The 22,641-nt window shown below is 46.5% G+C and overlaps 1 protein-coding gene across 2 annotated transcripts; it reads right to left on the bottom strand.

The window, feature by feature from the left end:
- Positions 1-697: 697 nt before the first annotated feature.
- LOC147133519 (pecanex-like protein 3) lies at positions 698-21,045 on the bottom strand. 2 transcript variants are annotated; one of them, XM_086012650.1, is made up of 37 exons: positions 20,640-21,045; positions 19,252-19,411; positions 18,920-19,134; positions 18,555-18,763; positions 18,357-18,462; positions 18,225-18,264; positions 18,026-18,121; positions 16,152-17,852; positions 15,681-15,810; positions 15,410-15,579; positions 15,121-15,178; positions 14,609-14,750; positions 14,348-14,505; positions 14,035-14,188; positions 13,880-13,912; positions 13,629-13,800; positions 13,400-13,510; positions 13,189-13,280; positions 12,984-13,093; positions 12,081-12,186; positions 11,904-11,996; positions 11,662-11,812; positions 11,034-11,178; positions 10,385-10,562; positions 10,195-10,303; positions 9,976-10,105; positions 9,736-9,794; positions 9,432-9,647; positions 8,543-8,796; positions 7,188-7,418; positions 6,421-6,524; positions 6,178-6,325; positions 5,852-6,082; positions 4,754-5,028; positions 4,516-4,685; positions 3,363-3,778; positions 698-2,649 (listed from the first exon to the last, which is right to left on the bottom strand). In XM_086012650.1, exons 3-37 carry the CDS (start codon positions 19,070-19,072, stop codon positions 2,497-2,499), a joined length of 6,804 nt encoding a protein of 2,267 aa, XP_085868776.1. In that variant the 5' UTR covers positions 19,073-19,134; positions 19,252-19,411; positions 20,640-21,045; the 3' UTR covers positions 698-2,496. The 2 variants fall into 2 exon arrangements, with proteins under 2 accessions (XP_085868776.1, XP_085868777.1); XM_086012651.1 differs by having other exon boundaries at positions 14,639-14,750; positions 18,920-19,411.
- Positions 21,046-22,641: the final 1,596 nt, after the last annotated feature.

The following is a 22,641-nucleotide window of genomic DNA, read 5'->3' as shown; positions in this document are numbered from 1 at the left end:
GCATCGCTACCGTTAAATTGTGCTCAATTAATTACTGTTTTTCCCCATTTATCTCTTTTACACTCCCAATTTAATTTCGTTAAACATGGGACCGTATCTCTTTTGGTGATTGGAAATTACGTTTAGAAACAAGTATTGGAACAGAAAAAGACAGTACAGTGAAGCAAGATGCTCTGAACGTTTTATGTTACTGTCGTTGGCCTGCTATTTGGTGCCAGGCCGCGCAGACGACGCTGAAATTGGCTCTACCGGTGGCGCTCCAGTTAATCCAGCTGTTCATTACGTCCGAAAAGACTGCAATTTCACTTTCTCACCAATAGGTGGCAATGATTCCCACAGTTTTATATGAGTGAAGACGGTAGTTGGCCAATATGACAAACCGGCCAAATTTACTGACGAACCTACCTCTGGATTTTAGTGAGATGATGCGGGCTTCCAACATTGCAGCCACCAGAGATTTAATAGGGGGGGAATGCAAACCACTAACACTACTGCTACTTGGGATTTGAGTGGGCTACCGAAGGTCCACTTACGATTGCAGTATGTCCCAACATTCCAGGTATACCTGAGATTTTGGAGGTATTTTAACCAGAAAATGCGGGCCACCTACATGACAGCTATACTTCAGAGTTAGGGAAGTTGGTTGACTGAAAAGAAGAAAAAAAACCCCAAAACAAAACAAGATATAGCACTCAAGTTGCAAACAAAGACAAAAACCTTTAATTTAAATAGAAGGAAAAAAAATCACTTTAAAAAACTGTACAGAACATTTAACATCGACTTAAATAAAGACTCCCCTTTGAGAAAAAACAAAAGATGGTGAGATGGGGTGAAAAAAAAAAAACAACTGAACCAAACCTTCCAAAATTGCACATTTCAAATGTGAAGCTTTCCCCTTTCCTTAAACGGACTTAGTGTCTTAAACAGAAAATAACCCAGAATTTCCAATCATAATAAAATAGGTTTATATTTTTAAATATATATTTATATATGAAACATGCTGTACATAGTTGCAGAGATAAAGAAATCCCTTTTTATTTCATTTCAACTGACACCCAGCTCTCACCGCCGTTTTGTGCTTTGCTTCCTCTGAGCAAAGAAAGAAAAAAAAAAAAAGAAAGGTTCTACTGGCTGCTGCTGTTTCACAAAAAGAAAAAAAAAAAACATTGAGAGGGTTACTCAGATTTTAGCAGGATAATGAAGGTCCCCCAACATTCCAGCTACTTGGGATATTAGTGGGAGAATGTTGGCTGCCAACATTCTCTTGAGTTGGAATTTTAGCGGTCTGCCAAAGTTCCAGGAATTTTGCATTTTGATCATTTCATAGGGTCTTATTTTGTATTACACTGCATTATCTGATCACTGGTCGGACCAAAGTGAGGAAGAGGGAAAGGAGCCCAACTTATGTGACTTCTCCGTGTACTTCCAGTTACATACACACACGCACGCAGAGCCACTGTTGAGATGACAATCGTGAAACTCGTTTGAAAGGGAGGCGTTGACAAAACAAAAAGCAAGCTGCCAATTCAACATCAGCACATGACACAAACGAATCCCAATATGTAAGACCGTATTCCTCCAATAAATAGTCAATCCTTTTTCAGTTTTTATCCTTTAGTTCCAACTAAAACGCTGGATTCAAGCAGTAGTAGTAGTGACTTTGTTTACTAGTCTGTAGTAGCGGGAGATGCAGAAGCAGTAGTCGAGTAGGAGTGGCAAGGAAGCAGACCTCCTTGCCCCACCATCCTCCTTGTTGGATGCGATGAGGGTGGGTGGGTGTCTCCGATTGAGCGCCTCGCCACAATCTTCAAGTAAAGAAGAAAAATTCCTCCAAATAGAGAGAGAGAAAAAAAAAAAAAAAAAAAAAAAAAGCTTGTGATCAACACAATTTCTCAGATTGGACTTGGAGGCTGTAAACAAGCGGTCCGAGCACCACGCGCCGGCCGGGGGCGGAGCTGTTCCGTTCCACCTTGAAAACGGCCGGGTGATCAATTTTCAGTTGGGTTGCGAGCGAGTTTCTTGCATTCCTCCGGGCTGAACGCAGGTGGGATAAGAACTTCTGAGTCGGGAGAAAAGCGGAGCAAGGCTTCTCGTGGTGTCCACACAGTCAAAGCTGATCCTCCATGTTCCAGTTCATAAACGTCAACAATCGTCGAGCAAAGGAAAGCAAAAGATCCCTTATAATTGCACTGGCCTTCCTGGCCTGTTAGCACACATACGCACACGCACACACAGGGACACACCCCCACACGCACACACCCGAGCACGCCTCTGACCCAAATAAGATCCTCATGAAAATGACTTTGGAGTAACGTCATGCGTCGACGTCCAACATGCTGTCAGACTGCAAAGGAGGGAGTGTAGATTTCTTTGTGATAAAATCCCTGTATTGTGGAACCATATGGAATAAAAAATGATGGAATGAATCCTGCAGACCCGACGAGGAGGGGGGCGGGGGCGTCCAGTGTGCTGTTACCCGGGAGGCAGTGGGGGGCATCAGCGTAGGTGCTCGAGTAAAGGCAACTCTGTGGATTGGTCAGGCGGTGCGGGGGCGTCCCCTGCTGGCAGCAGGCAGGAATCCACCGCCCGCGTCGCTCCCAGCGGATCTTGTGTGGGACTGGCCTCCTGCGGGGGGCCAGGGAGCGGCGGCTGTGGAATAGGGAGGCGGTCAAAAACCAAACAGATGGCTCGACAATAATCAGTATTCAGTCAGTGATGGTCATTTGGCCGCCGTTGTGTGGAATCATTGTATACAAATTGCTTTTGGAAGAAATAAGAGGCAAAATGGAGTGCACCAGTACAAAAACAAGTCTTCCGGTACCTGACCTGACATGATACCACTTTTTTTTTTTTTTAATTTCTTTAAAATGCAGCAACATCATTGTCTGATCATAATGCTTATGCTAAAACAGGCAAATTGCCAGCTTCCAAACGCCCGCGGCGTCATCGTATTTACTTTGCCGACACGGCCCACGGGCAAGGCATGTTAGAACGCTAACGGGAGGGCGCCTCGCGGCCCCTCCTTCCGATTTATACGACAAGTCAGCGGGTGACCCATTTCAAAGACTTCCCTTCAAGTCAACAAGAAAATTCTTTTGCGATAAGCAATCTTGCTCCCGACTGGTTGCATATGACGAGGAAAGTACTAAAGACTGCTGGTGGCAGTCATTTGCTTGACAATAAATGGTGTCAAGTTGACTGTGGAAAAAAAAAAAAAAAAAAAATCAAATGCAGTCACATTTAATACTGCGTATTATGTAAATTAAAACGAGTGATGGGAGTGTTAATGTTCCGTATAGTAAGCAAGATAGAAAGAAACTAAATCATGGCCATCACCACCACTTCCTGTTCGTGTTCCTCACCTGCGTGCGTATGGCATGGACGCTGCCTCCATCGCCCTCAGCCGCCGCCGCCGCCGCCGGACCGGTAAAGCCCTTTCTGCCGGAAAAACTCCACTTCCCGAAATGGCTCTCGAAGTGGAGCACGTTGCCCTGGGTGAGGCCAGCCCGCTGGCCCGCCCTGTGGCTGGAGTTCTCCAAGAAGCCGGCGGGGCAGAAGCGCTCGGGCACCGGCAGAGGGGGCGGCGCCACCGAGCCGCTGAAGGAGAGCTGCGAGTTGGACAGCTGCTGACCCAGCAGGCCCTGGATGGAGGACGTGCGCTGGAGGGATGAGAGCAGTCCCGCTTCCATTCTGCCCTCCGATTGGCTGAGCAGAGCCAGCGGGAGTGGCTGGGGGTGGTGAGGCCAGTTCTGGGTCGGGCCGACTGGATTGTCCGTACCTGAAGGCCGAACGCAACAAAAAAAAAAAATTGTTGTATGTCCACCAAGCATTTACATGATCAAGTGTCCTGCAAAATTTGTTGAATTCATTTAGTCCTTTTCCCTTTTATTGTTTTATTAAAATGCATTTATTTTTTGGTACGTTTTCATTCATTCATCGCATTTATTTGTTCATAGATTTCTTGTAATCAATTAAAAGATGCTGGTAAAAGAAAGTATTTCACACATACATTTAACATTTTTCATTAAATAATTGGTTAAATAATCATAATGAAATTCATCGCAACTGTTAAAAAATAAAATAACACCTTTTTTTTTTTAAAACCACATCAGTCTGTTTTAAACATTAAATGCAACACTTGAGCACAACATTTTGCCCAGCCCTGTGTCTTTTATTTGACAAAAGTGAAAGAATGAAAAACCTTAAACCGAGCCTCGTCCTTACAATAACACCACATCATTATTTTGATAATTGGAATTGACATTTAAGGCTTAATTTCGTAACTATTCTTACCGCTAAGAAACATACATCCCATCATATGATTTTCATGAAAAAAACAAGCCAAAAAAAAAAAAAAAAAACCCTAAAGGGCTGTCCTCTATTTTTTAATTTATTTTTTTGCTTTGTTGACAATTTAGCTAGATTGTATTTTCTTACATTTGATGTAAAACGACCGTCACCGCGTGGCTTTTCTGCATCTACTACTGAAGAGGCAGACAGAGTATAACGTTTTACCCAATGAGGGCTGCATCGTGGCGATGTGCGGCTGGGGAAGGCCGGAGGCTGGCGTGCTCTGGGTGGTGTGGATGGCGACGTTGGTTGAGATGGCGACGGAACCGCCGCCGCAGTCCGAGTCCTCGATGTTTCCGCCGCTGTTGCAACCGGCGCCGCATCCTTTCTGCATCCTGTAGGCACGCCAACTCGTCACACTCGACCACAATGTCGACTCTTGGTCCAAAACGGCCTACTGTACCTGTCCCAGCTATTGATGAGCCAATTGTAGATGTTGTGGGGGCTGACGGGCCCCCCCCACACGGAGCGCAGCTGACCGTGTCCGCCCGCGTACGACGTGGTCAGGGGGGACACGTAGATGGGGTAGCCGATAGGCTGGTCGCACGATGAGTTGATCATATTCCTCAGGGCCTGCTTGGCGTTCTGAATGCTTCCGCGCTCGGGGTTGCGGTTGCGCAGGAAGACTAGCTCCTGCTGTTGCCCGGCCCACAGCCCACGCACGCACTCTCTGTTCACCTGCAACGCGAGTGAGTGAGTGAGTGAGTACAAGGCTGGTCAGCCCTGTTTGGTGGGAATCAAAAGGGAAACGTAAATTCAATCGGGAGATTGGCCAGAGATGGCAATAGTAGTCAACTCACACATTGTATACAAAGTACCAAGCACGGACACTTGAAGGGTAAAACGTACGAGTACTGATTCAACTCCTGTACCCGAGTACAGAGTTGGCTCTCGTCGATACGCGAACACTGAAATCACAGATTTTACGTCGTGTCCCGTCGCCCTTCCTTGACACTGCTTATGTTACACACCAACGAGATAATGTATGTGCATTTTCGGAACTGTCAATATGAAATAGTTCTGTTTTTGTATAGTAGAGGAAAATACATTTAGATAGTTGTTTTTTTTTTTTGTTTTGTTTTTTTAAAATCAGCAATTAAAAAAAATAAAATACACAGATTAATCGATTACTGTATTAAAATAATCGTTAGTGACAAGCTCTAAAATTGAAAACGTAATTGGCATTGGCCTGTCTCACTCATGGATGATCGGTATCGGAATAGGCATCATAAAACCCGGATCGTAACGCTGCTAATATATATCTATATATACCTAAAGTGCATCTCAACAGGCATGAGTAATTGACAGAGAATAACGTTCTGTCAGCCATGCGTGCCCTTCACTTCCTGCCCATATCGACTGAACTGTGTTCACCGTTTCATGATAAAGTGTGATTATATTGCTGTTTAATCTTGAAAAACTCTGGCGGATTATGATTGTTTCTGAAAAGGCCTCGGCTTGAAAAGACAAACTGTCACACACAAAATGGGGGATGTACAACCTTGATGACCCGGAAGCTGAGGAACCTCTTGTTCAACATGATGATTTTGTACTCATCGCTGCCGTCGTCCATGATATGACGCAGCGCCAGCAGCGAGGGCATGTTTGCGAGGATGGCGCTGCGCCAAACGGGGTCGCCCTCGTGCGATATCAACATTTTCTCCTCGTTGGTGGTGATGGCGTCATACAGCACTGCGGGGTCCTCATACTCATCCGGGGATGTAAAATGGTCCTGGGCGAGAGAGGGCGACGGCGGTCAGCATGTACGCCTCAAGTGAAGGCTTCCCTCTTGCGAAGACGTTTCCCGCCGGTCAGAAAAGCGCTTACCTGATGCAACTTGAGGGACATCCGCACTCCGGGCGCCACCACTCGATTCAACAGGTCCATATCGGCAAAGACCCACTCGTCTCGTGGAGATGTGATGCGAAAATCTCCCTTGAAGAGTGCGTGGAGGCCGTAGAGGAATGGCTCTAAGCTGTCAAAAACCACAGCAGGGTATAGACGTTGGACTCTCAATAAAAAATAAAATAAAAAAAACAAGTGTAATCCAGTCCGAGCCGGAGCGCTCACCTTGCGGACATGCTGTGGGAGGCAGTGCCCAAGGCTCTTCTTCCCAGGATGCACAATCCAAAACATAGACTGACCAGAGGAGAATCTCGATCACTTGTAACAGGCTGCAATGCAGAACAAGTACAAAGTGACTTTTCATCACTCGGTAATAGGGATGGATCGATTACCGGCCAGGCCGATTATCGGTGCCGATATTCAATGTTTTGACAAATATCGGCAATCAGCCTTTTTTTTTTTTTTTTTTTTTTTTTTTTAAGCAATCTGATGGCCGATAATAAATCAATTTCAAACTGTGTTGAAATCAAAACAAAGATATGTGAAAGTTTCACTTTTCTGTCACTTTGACATTTTGGAGGACTTCATTTACTGTAGAAAACTATATGGAGCTATTGTTTTAAATTTTCATTGAACTTTTAAAGACTTGCTGACGACCCTGGGTTCTCCCTGAACTTTTTTTTAGAATTTGATAACAAGGATGTATTTCGTCAATAATTTATTGTAATAACGGAAAAAAAAACCCCAACATTATACAAATCTGAAAAAAATGTTCAATAAACATCTGCTTAAAGACATTTCAACAACGTTAAGAGTGATTTTTTTTTTTAATGCCATCATGTCCCTTTTTACTGAAAATTAATATCGGCTCCAAATATCGGTTATCGGCCTCCTTGACTACCGATAAATCGGTATCGGCCTTGAAAAAAAAGCATCTCGGTCTATCCCTACCTGGTAATACTAATACTCGAACATAAGTATCGGAAACAAACCGTTTGACGCCTGCTGTTGCAATACTGGATCCAGTCCACGTAAATCATGCAGAAGGAGGCGGGCGTGATCCCGGAGGCTCTGTGGTCGTAGTCCTCGTCGATGTTCAGGTTGAAGGTGGGGTCGCTGTCGACGTAGTTGGCTGCGAGACAGGGTCGGAGTGCCTCCTGGATGGCCTCGTTAGCCAACCATTCCTCCAACTTGGGCGATCGGCTCACGTAGTAAATGATGCTCTGTTGGAGAAAGCAAACAGGACATATTGACAGATTAAATACTAGTACGCTTAAAATGCGTAAACGTCGCTGACCTAAATAAGGAACCGGCGCGATAAATCGTTTTTTTAATTCTAAAGTTGTTTTTGTCAAATGTGGAATCTGTTTGATCAAACATTTGTTAACAAAGTTATTTCAGCGAGTGTCTTGAAATCAATGGAGGCATAATGGGTTTTTCTGCCAACAGAGGGTGCAATTAATTCAATTCAGACTATTTTACTCTGCTCGTTTTCCTTTGGAAATCAAAACAGAACGCAAACAAGCAAAACCAGCACAGTTTACGGTCGGACGACTTTCGCAATAATAAATCGCAACCTTGGTTGGCAATTTTCCAACGCAGTGTCTGATTACAACTTAAACCGGTGCAAACTGAACGGAATGAATTCCCACAGGCTGATCCCATACATTTTTCAGGGGGTGGGGGTGAGTTGTACTGACTGTCCCAATGCTGATTTCACAGGTTGATAAGTTATAACTCGACAGGAATGAGTAGACCGGAGTTACTTCATTGTCAACAATTGGCTTGCTTGTGTGTTTGAATGTGAAGCAATTCAGCTGTGATCCTCCACTGTTGCCGTCTCTCGGTTATACCCTTCCACTTTTTTCTTGTTTAACCCGTTAAAGGCTTTAAGCAGCTGTCTCAACATCTCTTACAAATAAATCAAGTGGTAATTACCATCCTCCATTCTGCTACAAAGACGTCAACATCGTCATTGTCAACAAACACATATCTTTACCAAATATCACATTCGACTGGTTCAAAGTCCACAAACGCGTTGTCTATACCACTGCCGCTACTTATTAGAGCTCCCGTGACCGTCTGCGTCCGCCATTATGCTTGAAAAAAATTCTGCAACATCATACAGGGCTCACGACACCGTCACACGTACGTCCTGATGTATTTCATCGGGTAAGTGACCGAGTATTCGATTTAAAAAAAAAAATTAAAAAAAAAATAAAAAGAAAATGACGTATACGCTCTCCCGGCTCTGGTGGCAGAAACGTGTATATACTTCTCATTTTATAACACCATTTCTCGCAGATGTTTGCATTGATTTCGGTTAGACATTTTCTGGACACCTCACCTTGACGTAGTACGTGATGAGAATCTTGCGGAGGTCAAACACTTGCAGCATGGAGGCGGCGTTGTTGTCGCTGATGCTGTAACCCTCCAGCACGTACTTGGTGGCCGCCACCTCCCAGGCGAGCCAGCGCTGGCCGAAGGCGGCGTTGAACGACAGCATGTGCGGCAGGTGACCCGGCTCGCAGCAGCAGCAGCCCTCGTCCTCCTCCACGCCTTCTGTGATGGCCTCGACTTCCCTCTGCTGACAGTAGGTGCCTGCGGGGGGGCGAGGGTGGGGGGAGATCACGTTGACGTCAAAACGCACGTGCTGGCTGCTGACTTGCAGCAGTGGGGAAGTTCACGGCAAAGCACACACGGAACAATGCATTTCACGGGTGCGGGAGGGGCAAACCTATGTGCACTTTTTTCATACGGTCTCTCCATTTTGTAGATGTTCACCTTATGGGTGCGTCTGGATTGTATCCCCTTCTAAAAATGGGAGTTCAGGGTACAGTTCTTCAACCAATTGTGCCGAAGTACCTTATGTCGTGGGTGGTGAATCAATGTCAGTGGAGGAATCAAAGGCGAGAATGCCAAATGACTCATTCGGGTTAACGTTGCCGTTTTTTCAAAATAAAAACATGTGCAATGTGAGAACTCAGGATGACCTTGTCAGCTGTATATTCATAATGTGTCTGGTTCCCTGTAAATAGCTGCTGCTGCTGGATGAAAACACTTCAGATATTCGCCGTAGCTCTGCGGGTGCCTTAGGCCAAACCGTTTATTCCTTTGCCGCTCAAGCAGATATTAAAAAAAAAATATTTAAAAAAAAAAAAGCATCTGTTATTTTTCCCCGCGTTCGTATTAATCAGACCGTTTGTACAATTTGGAGAACGTGGATTGCCGCTTACCTCTGAACTCCAGACCCCTCAGCTGGAAGGTGACCAGCCCGTTGCCGATCTCGATAATGTGCACCAACGCGTTGAGGTAGTCGGAGGCGAGAATGAAGCAGTCGCCGGTGTTGTAGTTGCCCCAGCGGCCCAGCAGCAGATCTCCACACAGGCTGTGCTGCAGCGAGCGTGTCAGGTGCTCGTAGAAAATGGAGTTCAGGTTGTTGTCGTCGGCACCTGCCGGGAAAGGCGGCGGCGGCGTTACGCATGTCGAAAAAAAAAATAAAATAAGCAAAGACGTGATAAACGGGGTTAAAGGGCACACCTGGATTACGGTCCAGTTGAGTGGCAAGCCTGGTGTTGGAATGGTCAACTCGCTTGGTGCTATAACAACACAGAATGGCATTGATTGTGTCAAACTGGGGTGGGCAAACGTTTTTGAGCCACTTTTGATGTTTAGAACAAGGTCATGTGTAGATGAGGCAAAAAAAAAATAAAAAAAAAAAAAAAAATGTAAATTTGGTTTATTCTACACGCCACAGTTACAGATTTTTAAACCACGTACTTGTAGTCTCGCTCCCAGAACTTCACAGGTCTGGTGTACGAGGTGACGAACACAGCGCTGCCCAGGACCGGATTGAGAGGGGTGGAAAAGATGGCTGAGAAGATGGCTTGCACAAAGAGCACGGCGGAGTCTGCGGGGTAAGACGTTAAGGGTATCTTGTGAGGGAATGGCGCAATCGCCGATGTATCGCTCACTGCGCGGCATCGGATTTAAGGATACGCGGCACGGCGAAGGGCTGGGCGAAGGCGTGGAAAGCCGAGCCCCACGTGATCTGCCAGGGCGCGATGTAAGTCAACACGAAGCGTAACTTATACAACAGGTCCCACATCTGAGGAACGAGAGCGAGGTGCGCTGTTATTTGAGGCTATATTCAATGCCGCGGAACAATTGAGTGGCCGCGTGAACCGACCTTGCTGAAAAGAATGGACATGAAGTAGTAGTCGATCAGGAAGGTCTCCGAGAAATGCGGGTAGTCGAAGTGGAAGAAGAGCGTGGTGAAGCACAGCGTGACGTACTGCTGCGACGGGGCGCAGAAGGACGAGCGCAGCAGCTTCATGCCAGCTATGGAGATGAAGAGTGCTCGGCCACTGGAAGACACGCCGAGGGGACATGATGGGACATCGGGCATTCAAAATTCCCTGGACAGACTTTGTACCCTGGCATGATCACGAACTGTTTTCCTCAACTTTTATTGAAGCCAAGGTTATATAAAAAAATAAATAAAAATCTCACGGCACACCAACAAACATACATTGCACAATAATTATTTATACCGAATGATAGGTCAATTGTACATTCTGCCATCTAGTGGAAGAATATATAATTGCACTGCCAGTCACTTGCATAGAAAAATGAACTTGAGATATGCCAACCACTGATTATTCATCGTAAATAATTTTCACACCAATTAAGTGCCGGGGCACTGACCTAATTACACTCACTAGAATGTATTTACTCTTCTTCTGATATTTTGTCCCTCAAAGTATGTCAGAGGCAGTTCAATGTCTCCGGCACCCACGACTAACCACCTACGGATCATCTGTGTTGTCGTGACTTACTAGATGTCCAGCTCTTTATGGTTTTGGCCAACGGCGCGCGCTTCTGTCGTGAGCGAGTTGAGCACGACCGCCGGGTAGATGAAGTACTTCTCCACACACTGAAGCCACGCATACAGCTTCTCGAACCACATCAGCTGAGCAGCATCTGGTGACAAACAAAAAAAAAAAAAAAAAAAAAAAACACACCTTGCCATATCTGACTTCCGATGCGTTTATTTTTCTCGGCTACGATGAGCGATTACTGATTCAATACGTATGCCTGCGCCATGGGGTGAGAGTTCAAACTGCTCACATTGACAATGCGAGGTTATTTGAAACTGACAGAAAAAAAAAAAAAAAAAAAAACGCAACTGAGAGCCAACCAAGGAAGCTCGGGTGTAACTTCTCAAAACGCGAAGCAAGTTCAACAGTAAGTAAGAAAAAATAACTGCATTTTGTGCTGCCGCCCTGTGAAAATCCCTTGGACGTGACGGAGGTTAAATGCATTTCTCAGCAGCACTTCAACTCGAGACCTTGCCGGTTTTCATTTAATCCTCGGCGACGCCTCCAGAGGGAGACGCTGATAATGGCCCTTCTACTTTACAGTGACTCGAGCTCGAGTGGGGTAAAAGGCCAATGAGGCACTCACCTCGGACTTCGAACTGACTGTACTCTTTGGATCGGAGCACGGGGTGAGCCAGGCAGAACCATGGAAGCTGTTTGCGGAGCTGGGGCAAGAGATAGTGAGTAATAAAGCCGACAACTCCCGCCAGGATGTACAAGACAAAGCTGAGCGCAGGCTGTTGGGGGGGGGCAAGAGCAACAGAGAGGAGTCGGTGAGCAATTCCCATCAAACGGCGCGAAGAAAAACGTAGCGGAGCGCGCGCTCACCTGTAGCGCAATGAAAACCGTGCTGGCACTGATGGCGAAAGTGATCACAGCCATGAGGGGACACATGACAAGGTCCGAGTGAAGAATTTCTCTCTGCGGTCGAGAAGGCAAAAGGCTTTAAAGTCGAAGGACGTTGCGAAATCGGCGGCGTAAAGGTGAGGAAGCCTTGATTCGTACCACAGAGTTGCGCAGCTTCTCTGGGAGAGGGTCCTTGATCTCCGCAGGGGGGTCTTCTGGTGTGCGATTCTCCAGCTCGGGGAATAATTTGGATCGGACCAATGACCTGATGTAAACAGAGTCATGAGGCAACTTCAAATGTGAGCGACGGATACACAAATTTTCAGTAGTACACTCTCTTTTGCCCGTTCCCCAACCTTCCATTTTACATTTGAAAAAAAAAAAAAAAAAAAGCCACGAAACATGAACATTGGAATGATGACGATAGTTATTCGATGTGAAATACACAAGACAATTTCATTTGCTTTACATGACTAAAAGCATTTCAAAACTGAGCACTAAAGACATTGAAAAGCAAAAATAAATCCATCATTTGGCTTTGCTAGACTTTCAGTGGTGTGTACTATTTTTTCTCCTATATGTGGAAAACTATGATGTTCATAAGTGTGTCTTTTTGAGAACTTAAATGCTTCTATTCCCTTCAATTAAATGTAGCAAATTGCGAGCTGTCAAACTGGTATTCACTGGCCCCCGTGATAATAAAGTCTTCATCTATTTTAGAAATATCACATGTAATCAATATCCTACATTTGTGGGAGTATTTCCCAGTATAATCTAACAAAGATCAAGGTTTTCAAACAATTGCGTAAATATGGCAGTAATTGGAAATTCACACGCTTGTGCATTTTGAATGTGAAGCGGATGAATTAACTCCGAACCTCAGGAGTCGCCGCCCTTTAAACGTGAAGGCGGTTTACTTCCGTTTACAGACATTTAAAATGTTAAGAAACGAATTGAAAAAAAAACGTCTCAAATTTCCTTCCCTAGCTTAGGTGTCACAGATGCATGTCATCAAAACGAAACAACTTCGTTCGTAATGCCGCCGTGAATCAATACACTGACCACAGGATGGTGGGATCGCTGCTTTGGCGACTCAGGTGGTAGGACAAGGCGAGCAGCAGGCCGCAAAATACAGAGAACAGTACCGGTACATGGGCGTCCCCCCACGGCGCCTTTGAGTGGTGGGGGAAAACACAGAATTGACCTCTGTTGCGTCGGCTCGCAACTTTTAGACATGGTATTGAACGCGTCTTCATGTTGCGCTCACATTTATGGCACCCAGGCAAAATCCATACAGCAGGGCGGCCACCAGCACACTGCGGATGAGGCTGAACAGAGACGAGAGGGGGCTGGTGGTGGCTGAGGAGGAAAGAGGGAGTGGATCAACGCCGCGCACAAGCGCGCGGTTCAAGCCACTAATCTCTTACCCCGATACGGCAAAATAATACAGCGAGAATGCTAAAGAGCCACGGTCTTACCCGTTCCGCCAAAAACGTGCATGTCGATCTGCTCCAACAGACACATGACAAAAGTATTGACCTGAGGTAGCAAGCCAAACAAGAAGATGACCGGGAAACACAAGGCGAACACTGTGTAGGGGTGGATAAAAAAACAGAATAGGTCACGCATTTCTAAATCCCACAGGTGATTCTTTTTCCATATGTTTAGCAGAATTTGGTAGAATGTAAACGAAGCGTGAAGATTTACCCAGGAGCATGTCTCGGACGCAGAGCAGGAAGTGCGCGGAAAAGAAGGTGACGCCGTAGAGGGAGAATGGTTGCAGGCGGTCAGAACGGCCGGACAAATCAAAGATCCAGATCATCACACAGCACAAGCAGAAGTAAACGGGCCGACTGTACACGATGATCCAGTTATGACCCTGCGGGGAGCGACATTAAAACATCTCAACCAGGTGAAAGGGAAAGTTCTGAGAGCAGGAGGACAAACGGAATACTCACATGCATGGGAGAGGCTGCGTCTGGTTGTACACTCTGGAAACACAAAAGGTCCGTTTAGAAGCTTCATAAATGTCGCATGGATTTGGCTTGAACAAAATGACGGTAGATTTCTTTTTTTTTCTTTTTTTCCTTTCTTTTCACAGAGATGTGTATACCTTCAGTAAGGAGTATTGGCAACTTGCAATGACCAGGCAGAACTGGAAGACCCAGATGTCCCTGAAAAAGCCCTGGAGCAACAGTTGGAACCCCAGGAAGGCCACCAGACTGGCCAGCACCACAGCAAACACGTTTTCTCCCACACGTCGGTTCCTGGTGACGGGATCATGTTACAATTGAACTTTTATGGCACTGATTTATTAAGGCAAACTTAATGTGGTGACCGGGGAATGTGCATCCTGACACATATGGATCACATTTTTTTTTTGGAACAGGGTTTGCAAATACTGCATCGCATCTGGAAAGCCTTACCTGTCCAACAAGGCCAGAAGCGCTAATCGATCGTAACGGACCCTGAGCCACTTCCCGGGCAGGACCCAAAAGCGATAATATTGTTTGGGTTTTGCCTTCTCCTCGATCATCAGTGTGTTTTCTTGGGACTCTTGCAGAGACTCGTGATCCAGGTCGAACTGGAAACAAGTGGATAAGCAGACAATGAGTTGCAGAAGATGCTTACACTGAAGGAAGAAAAACAAAAAAACAACAACAACAACAAAAAAAAAAAAAGCTCACTTCTGGCATTTCCAATGGAACCCTGCGCACCTGCATGCCCTGTAGGACCACTGGTCTGGGCTGCAGCATGGACAGGACTGGTGCTCCTTCCTGGACCTCTGTGGAGGTGAAGCTTGAGGACTGAGACTGCCTTTCCCTTTCTCTGCAGGCAAGACATCGAAACATCACGTTTCGGAGGCAACAGTTTGTGACGGCAATATAAATTGGGCTCCGACTATCAAGTCCGGAAGACAAGTGTTAGTCAGCCTCCAGCCGCACCACACGCTATCAGGAACAACTTCAAAATAATAGCAGCAAGACACTTGAGGCCCGTGTATTATTTGATAAGATTTTATTTTGAAGTTGGCCTTCACAGTCTTCCCAAACGTGCACATCAAATAAACGGCTACCCGAGGAAACAAATTCCGACCATGTTTTTTTTTTTTATTTATAGGTACTCAAATTACCGGCTGACTCATTTCACCGCTAAATTAAAGATGAGATAAAAATGAATTATAAGGATTGTGACTCACTGAACTGGGTCCTCATAACCTCCTCCAGCAGGTCCAAATGTGTAGGATCTCTTCACTCCTGATACACAACAGACAGAATAATAAGAGAAATGAAAAAAAAAAAAATCTATTTCCAGCTGTGTCCCCGCTTTGATTCTCAAACGGCCCTTCTCTTCCCATTTAACTGACAGACATGAAAGTTGGATTGATCTTCTCATTAATCTTCAGACACTAAAAGAGCAAAGCGGCTTTTTTTTTTTTTTTTTCCTGAAAGCGCCATACTCATTCCTTGAAAGCCACAAAAACTCACCGCTCTCATCAAAAAAGTAGTGCACGGCCCCCTCTGATGTGTCGTCAAAGGTGGAGGCCTCGTGGATGCCGCTGCGGGGGAGAAGAAGTGACGAGGCAAACTGTAAGGCAGAGGGGAGGTTGCGGGTCCGCGAGTGGGAGGAGGTCCGAGCCCTTTGGAGGTCCTGGAGACTTAACGGTTTAAAAAGACAGACGTAACATTAAAATTCAGTTGGATCTTGGCAGCCTTCAATTGTAAGGCAAAGAAATCAGCATCCTCCAATGGGACTGACCTCGGAGGGGATCCCATGGTGGAGGGTGGGGGCGTCGGGTTGGTCCCTGCATTGTGTCTCCTGCGGATGGCCTGGGTCCTCTTCACACTGCTGACCGAGTCGTGCTTGCCGCCATCCTCTGGAGCCAGAGCTGCAGAGAGGTTAACTTCATTAAGGGCCGTGCAGAATGCTGCGGTACGCTGACGTGATCTCATTCCAAATGAGTATCAAAAGAAGTCAAACTGCACTTGTGTGGGAGCAAAATGGAGGCTTAGACACAGTGTAGCAGTTGAAAAAAAATAAAAAAAATACCGCAGATTATAACGACAGGCGTCTGTCTCCTTCATTACCGATTTTAATGGTGAATTCGACTGTTAAACCACATAATGGCGACGTGAACAGAACGGCTTGCTGCATACTTCCGGGCGTATGCATTTTGAAATTATATTAGTCCATCCTGAAAACAGATAGGCAACAGAAACATCGGCTCACCTCCCCCTACCGCTCCCTCTTCGGTCAACTCTCCTGCTCGCCAGCCCATCTGGTTGCCAGTCCAAGAGCCTCCGAGAGAATCCAGCCGATGAGGATGAGATACCGGGAAGCAATCGATGTGGATGGTGCGAGCTTCCAAGTCGGACTTGGAGATGGTGAGGGTGCGAGGCGCAGGGGTGGAAGTGGAGGGCATCGTATGCGGGGCCGCAGTTGGAGCTGCTGCGCTGCTCTGACTCGAACCCGCCCCGTCCATACTGAGCACCCTGGCGTGCGTCTTAGCGCTGGCTGTGCTCGAGGAACGCTGAGCGGCACGGGAATGTGGGGGGCCGGCAGGTTCGGCCAAATCCCCTCCCCGCGGTGCGGCAGGCTGAGCAGCCGGGGGGAGCTGCGACGCGGCGCCGGCGTTCGCCAGTTCCGGGGAGTAGCAGGAGGTAGAAGAGCTTGAGTCGTCTTCATCCGAGCTAAAGCGCCGCTGAGAGCCTAGACTTGACGCGGCGCTCATGTCGCTACCGTCGTCCTCGTCGCTAGAATCCTCAAAGAGACTTTCGCTGTAGGCCTTGGCGCCGAGCTTGTTGCGCACTGGGATGTAATCTCTGTGTTGTCTGGGATTGTGATGACGCCTGTATGAGCCGCAGTCAAAACTGCTACTCCCCGCCCCGGCTCGCCTCCGCGGAGCTTTCCGTCGGCCCGGCTTGTGGCCCACACTGCTGCCGCTGGCCCGCAGCAGCTTCAAGTCCTTGGGCCGCACGACCTGCTGGGCAGCTTGATCCGACAGCAGGAACGGGGTTGAGGAAACGGGCAAAGAAGGCTCGGAGCACACGGAACCCAGGGCCAGCCCTGAGGGCACTGAAGTGGCCTGCCGAGGCGGAGGTAGGGGGGGAACTGGGGCGGCTCGGTCTAAATCGCAAACGTCAGAGTGGCCGCTGCTTGACGGGGAAGAGTTGTGGTAAGCGGGCGGGTGTGCAATCATATCAGACGGTAAATCGTCTCCTTCAACAAGTGTCCTGTCGAGCGCCTGGCTGGGCGAGATATCTTTGGAGGGGGAACGCAGTAACACGCTGTCCGACAGGTTATCCGTATCGCTGTCATCCTGTTCTGCTGGCGCCACGGCGTCCGGCGCGACCTTGGCACCTGCCGTCGGCACCGCGGCGGACGCCGGCGCGTCCGCGAGCTTCGGTTGGCCGAATGATGGACTTTCGAGCTGAGTGGAGTCCGTCTTTTCACTGCGGTAGCTGCTCACAGTGCTCAGCGTCTCGCGATCGGTGGCGGCGCCGCCGCCGCTGAAACAGCTGTCCGTGGATCCGGCGGCTAACGCCACCCCGCTACGGCAGCCCGGGTACTCGGTCCCAGGCACAAACACCACCGGGTCTAGGCCCAACCCCAAGAGATTTTCACTCAGCTCTTCACTCAAGCTACTCTTTATAAGCGGACTAAGGGGGGTATCTCCAAGGCTACCAGACTCGGCAGATGGTCCGAGGGGAGAATAAGCCAACCCATTGACCTCCGGAATCTTTTGAGGCACCTCCGCCGGCCGCAGCGGCTCTTTCTCGCCTCCGTCTTCTTGACTGGAAGGTGAAGGGGGTACGGACAGGTATTCTCCTGGTTCTCCAAATCCAGACGCCACTCCGGAGAGTCCCATGAGACCCGGGAAATTACCTCCCAGAGCAGAAGCAATGCAGGACTGGACCACGCTCGGAGCCCCTGCACAGCGATGAAATTCAGATTAAAACGCAGATAGACTCTGAATTTGATTCATGCGATACAAATGACATTGGGACTATCTCTCGGTGCTGATGTGCACCAGGGCTCCGGAGCATGAGCAGCATAAGAACAGCGCTGTTTGATGCAAGTTTAGAGAACACGAGCAGACTTACTGATGGTGTCCTGAGAACTCTGCCGCAGCATTTCACGATGAGCAGAGGTAAGGATCAGATTATTGCTTCCCTGTTCTCGCATTAATTCTTTGAAATCTGAGGTAAACAAAGACAGAGATGGTTTAAAAATCGGCAGGATTTCACATTATTCATTAGTACTTGGCGTATTACTGTATGGAAGAATAAAACAAATACTAACCCTTTGTCCCCCCTGAATCCTCAAGTTGGGGCAAGAACTCCTGCATAATAATAATAATAATAATAATAAAAAACAATGTGAACAACAGATCAAATCCTTTTGGGGCAAATTAAACAAGTTGATGCTCCTCACCGACACCTGGTTGAGTCCAAACAGCGAATGCTGGGAGCTGCATCGCACTGGAGGCGTAGAGTTGACCTTCCGAAACACGGTCATTTCCACACCAGCGTGAATTTCCCTGAAGCAAATTGAAAGGACATACAGCATATGGCCGGGATATTTCACTCAAATCACTGCCATTTTTCCTTTTGTCATAAAACGCACACTCACCTTGGTTGACTCCCATCATGGCCACCCGAACCTTCATCCCCTTCTTCTGTCCTTGGAACTTCAGCCGTGAGCGAGGCCTGTTTCTTCTCGATAATCTCCCCGAGGTCGAACATGGCGTGCAGCCGGTAGTTCACCACTTTGATGCTGGTGAAAAAAATGGCCACCGCAGCGGAGTACAAGCCTGCTATCATCAAGCTGGCGGGGAAAGCCTGTGACAAGGTGAGAGGACATGAAATAATTTGTAAAAAAAACACACACATTCGAACCAACCAATTTTTGCTCAACAAAATACAGCCTTTTATAGTCAAACAAAAAAAAAAAGCCCCAAGACCTTAGAAGTGACGCTTGAACCGAAATGTGCTCACCATGTACAGCAGAAAAGGGAACGCCAGCAAAAATATCCACAGGTAGAGATGGAAGCAGTTGGAGAAGGTGCTCTGATGGGGGTCCACATACCACCCGCCGGTGAGAGAGGCCCACACGCCCTGTCGTAATATCTGAAGCGCCTGGGAGCCCATCTCTCCGCCTTCAGGGACAAGCCACAGCTGAAAGAGCCGCTCCAACACTTTTGCTGAGAAAACTGTGGAGTGGGAGCCACAGTGTCTTGTGTCTATGATGGCACTTCCATTGGGGATGGCAAACCAAGCGAGACTTTCTCATGGAGAACAACACTTCAAAGTCTTGGATGTGTGCGCACTTCAGTTAAGGTCAGGAGTCTTTGCACATCCTGGCACCGCTGTGTGCTCCCTCCCCGCGCAGATGATGCCACGCGACTCGAGCCTAATCCTTGAATGGTATTCAGGTGAGAGACGTTGTAGCACATTGGCAACCCAGCGAGTGTGTGAAAAAACACTCATCTGGAAGAGAGATCACAACATTTGATGAACACCCGCTGGATCGTACAACAATAGATTTTTGAAAGAAAAACTGTAGGATGAGTCATATTTCCAGAAAGTTGGGCCCAAATTCATAGATACACCAGTCCCAAAAAGTTTTCAGGCTTTTGGGGGACATTTCAGGATGAACCTAATGTCTGACAGATTCCGTTTTAGCCAGTTGCAACAGAGATAAAGCAAAACTGGAAGCGTAACAGAGAGGCATAGAAGTGGACTTCTTGTCAATGTTTTGTACATATAGCCAGGTCCATAAATGGCCATTGCATAACATTCAACTTTTTGTCTTAAAAAACTCTTGCTTTCGCAATATGAGTCAATGAGTTCTGAAGCATTACGCTGAATATGAGCAACTATATTGCCCTGGCCAAAACACTTCAGAATTCATCCAGTCAGCAGGCATGTCATCAATAAATACAAAGGAACCAGTTCAACTGGCAACCATTTATGCCCACCTGGCCATTGAACAGCTGTGCAACCAATTGTCTCATCATTTCTGTATCCTTAAAAAGTGGGAGGCGCATATAATTCCCACACGTTCGCCCGACTTGGATGTAAATCTATTCAAATAAATACTGAAAGTTTGGAGTGACGCTTTTTATACACGTAAATTAGTGGGTCACAATATTAAAAATCACCTTTCATTAGGAAGCAGTGTATCTGTACACCACAACAAACTGCAGCTATAATCGACAATACAGTTTAACAAATCTTTGAAAGGAATCAGAACGGATGATTTGAGTGTGCGTTTTTTTTTTTAATCTCAGCTCTGAGGGCCTATTATAGTGTTCTCCCAACTAGGTGACATTTTCTAAGAGGCATTAGCCAGCTAACAAACAATTTCGCCTAGCTTGTGACTATGTTATGATCGGGACAAAACTGGATCCGATCGAGGCACCAACACTTGCTATCACCGCGGCGTGTGCGCGGACATAATCGATAGCCACAGCAAACACCAAGCCACACGCTGACATTCGCTGGTAAACCTGAGATGACTGAAGCTAGAAACCGGCTAATGCTAGGCCTCCAGTAGCTGCAATCCAATCTGCTCGCTGTCACTCTTCGTTCGCATGGGAAATACATAAGTAGTCGTACAAACACGAGCCAAACGTTCACTGTTACAAATGTTGACTTGAGCCCACTTTATCTTGCCAGGAGGTACATTTTTGCTCGTAGTTGAAACGCTTCTCACATTTGAATCCCAGCACAGCGTACAGTTAGCTTTAGCCGTCCAGCTTGCCTCATATCCTTCTTCCGCATCCACTCCTCGCAAAAATCTCAGAGCTTTCCTTCCCCAGGATGCTAGCGAGCGATGTCCGAAAAAAAGCTGTGAGATAAAGCCAGACTTTTCCTCACTGACGAAGGACTAATTTGTCATTTCGTAAGGCTCCCTAGTCCTCTTTGACAATTTAGTGGGATGGACAAGCCTCTTAATGGGAGTCCCCATTCATGGTGACCGCCAAGCGGGTCTTTGGCGAGAACACGGAATGTGTTTCAATGTTTCGGAAAAAGCAAGCTAACTGTAGCCGCTAAGGTGCTAGCCAACAACTAGTTGGCTCACTCACTCACTCAGTCGCTCGCGCGCGCGCGCACGCCACGCACGCACGCTCAAGTGAGTAATCGGCGAGAGATATTCCCATGAAGCTGATTGGTCACGTCGAGTGACGTCACTGGGCGGGGCTTACGCCTCATATTTAAAATGGACCGGCATCAATTTGATTCGATCAATTTATTAGGGACAGCATAACAAGCTTCAATGTTGGGCAAAGTACGGCTCACAGACTCGCTCCGTTCTTTACATCAGCTCACTGAGCGTTTACAATATTAAGTGTAAGTCTTGTGATATTTGTTGCATTGATTTAGCCTTTTCCCCCTGAAATTAAAATGTATTCATTTTCTAATGAAATAATTGGTTGCTTGATTTATTGTGTACAGTAAAAAATAGCAAACAATGTATAAAATACATTTTTATTCGATAATTTGCTGATTAAAGTCCATGTAAAATGAAAACTGGCATTTCCACTGTTTACATCCATGCTTACTTTTAAGTGTAGTGTTTGGTTATAAAATTTGAGGTAATTTACTTTCCATTCCACTACACATAAGTTACGTTTCCACATTTTCCACTTTTTTGTTCTTGCTTTACTTCAATAGTTAAATTCAGTTCAGTTCACCTGTATGGATAAGGCAATACAACATACAATGGTTATTTGAGGTTACATGTCACAGTTAATGACTCCATGAGAACCAGGCTGATTTTAAATTTAGGCCCAACAAATTCCTAATGAGCAAGCTAATGTAAACATGAGTCAATAAATGTTCTGTATAGCCCAAGGCTGGATACATTTAATTAAGTTAAGGGAGGGTGTATAGTGGTACTCGTACCTTCACCTGACTTCTGTGCAGACAGAATACAGGGTTTAGTTCACACACCATGACAATGTGACTGTAAACTATCTGTCTCTATATGTGCCTTGTGATTGACCAGCAACCAGTTCTTGCGTCTTCAAAACTGAACTCCTTGATGTACCGCCTTGAGCTTGGGAAAGAGGGGGAAAAAAAATTACATGGAGCCAGGTCGAGTGAGTAGGAAGGTTGCTCCCGTAAGGCAATGTTCTTCTTGGCCAGGAACTGTCAGATGCTCAGCTCAGGACATTGTGAGCAGACAATTTGTTATGGTGAAGGAACTTTGAGTTGTCCTGCCATAACGTTCGGTTCTTCTCACGCTCTGAATGAAGCAAATGCCTCAATATATTTTTGCTGTCTGATTATCTGGACCATACTGAAAGAGCAAACTCGTACGTTGTAGTTTGGGTTAGAAATATATCTTTTGTGACACCAGTCCGGGAACTTTCTGACACACCTCGTATGTGTGGTTTGTCACATAAACGGGCGCTTGGTGACATTTTAGACATTTTCAAGCAAATATAGATTCTGTGCCTTCATATGTAGACATCTACGGCGTGATTATCCCGTGTTTTCACGCTGTTTAGAACATATCTTTCCTTAGGCAATAACTTCAAAGCTCCTTTGGTGGAGGTAATAACTGAAGTTCATTCCACAATTCTTTGTCTTTTCAGCAGGGGGTAGTCAAACAGCATAGAAACCATGACTGCGCCTAACCACACAGTTTACCGCCACAATAGTTGTTAATAACTGTTAAAGTCGGTGCATATGAAAAAACAGGACTGATT

This window comes from Filicampus tigris, chromosome 17, assembly GCF_054856515.1.
Source record: "Filicampus tigris isolate MCC_2025a chromosome 17, RoL_Ftig_1.0, whole genome shotgun sequence".
In the NCBI taxonomy this organism is placed as follows: domain Eukaryota; kingdom Metazoa; phylum Chordata; class Actinopteri; order Syngnathiformes; family Syngnathidae; genus Filicampus; species Filicampus tigris.
This window is presented reverse-complemented; position numbering and strand designations above follow the sequence as displayed.

Bases quoted from the DNA above. Each gene is read 5' to 3' on its own strand.
- LOC147133519 (XM_086012650.1), bottom strand. From the start codon at position 19,072: ATGGGCTCCCAGGCGCTTCAGATATTACGACAGGGCGTGTGGGCCTCT. The intron at 11,813-11,903 runs GTGAGCGCGCGC...CCCCCCCAACAG, and splicing joins CGGTTTTCATTGCGCTACAG to CCTGCGCTCAGCTTTGTCTT. The intron at 3,779-4,515 runs GTAAAACGTTAT...TTCGGCCTTCAG, and splicing joins CACGATGCAGCCCTCATTGG to GTACGGACAATCCAGTCGGC.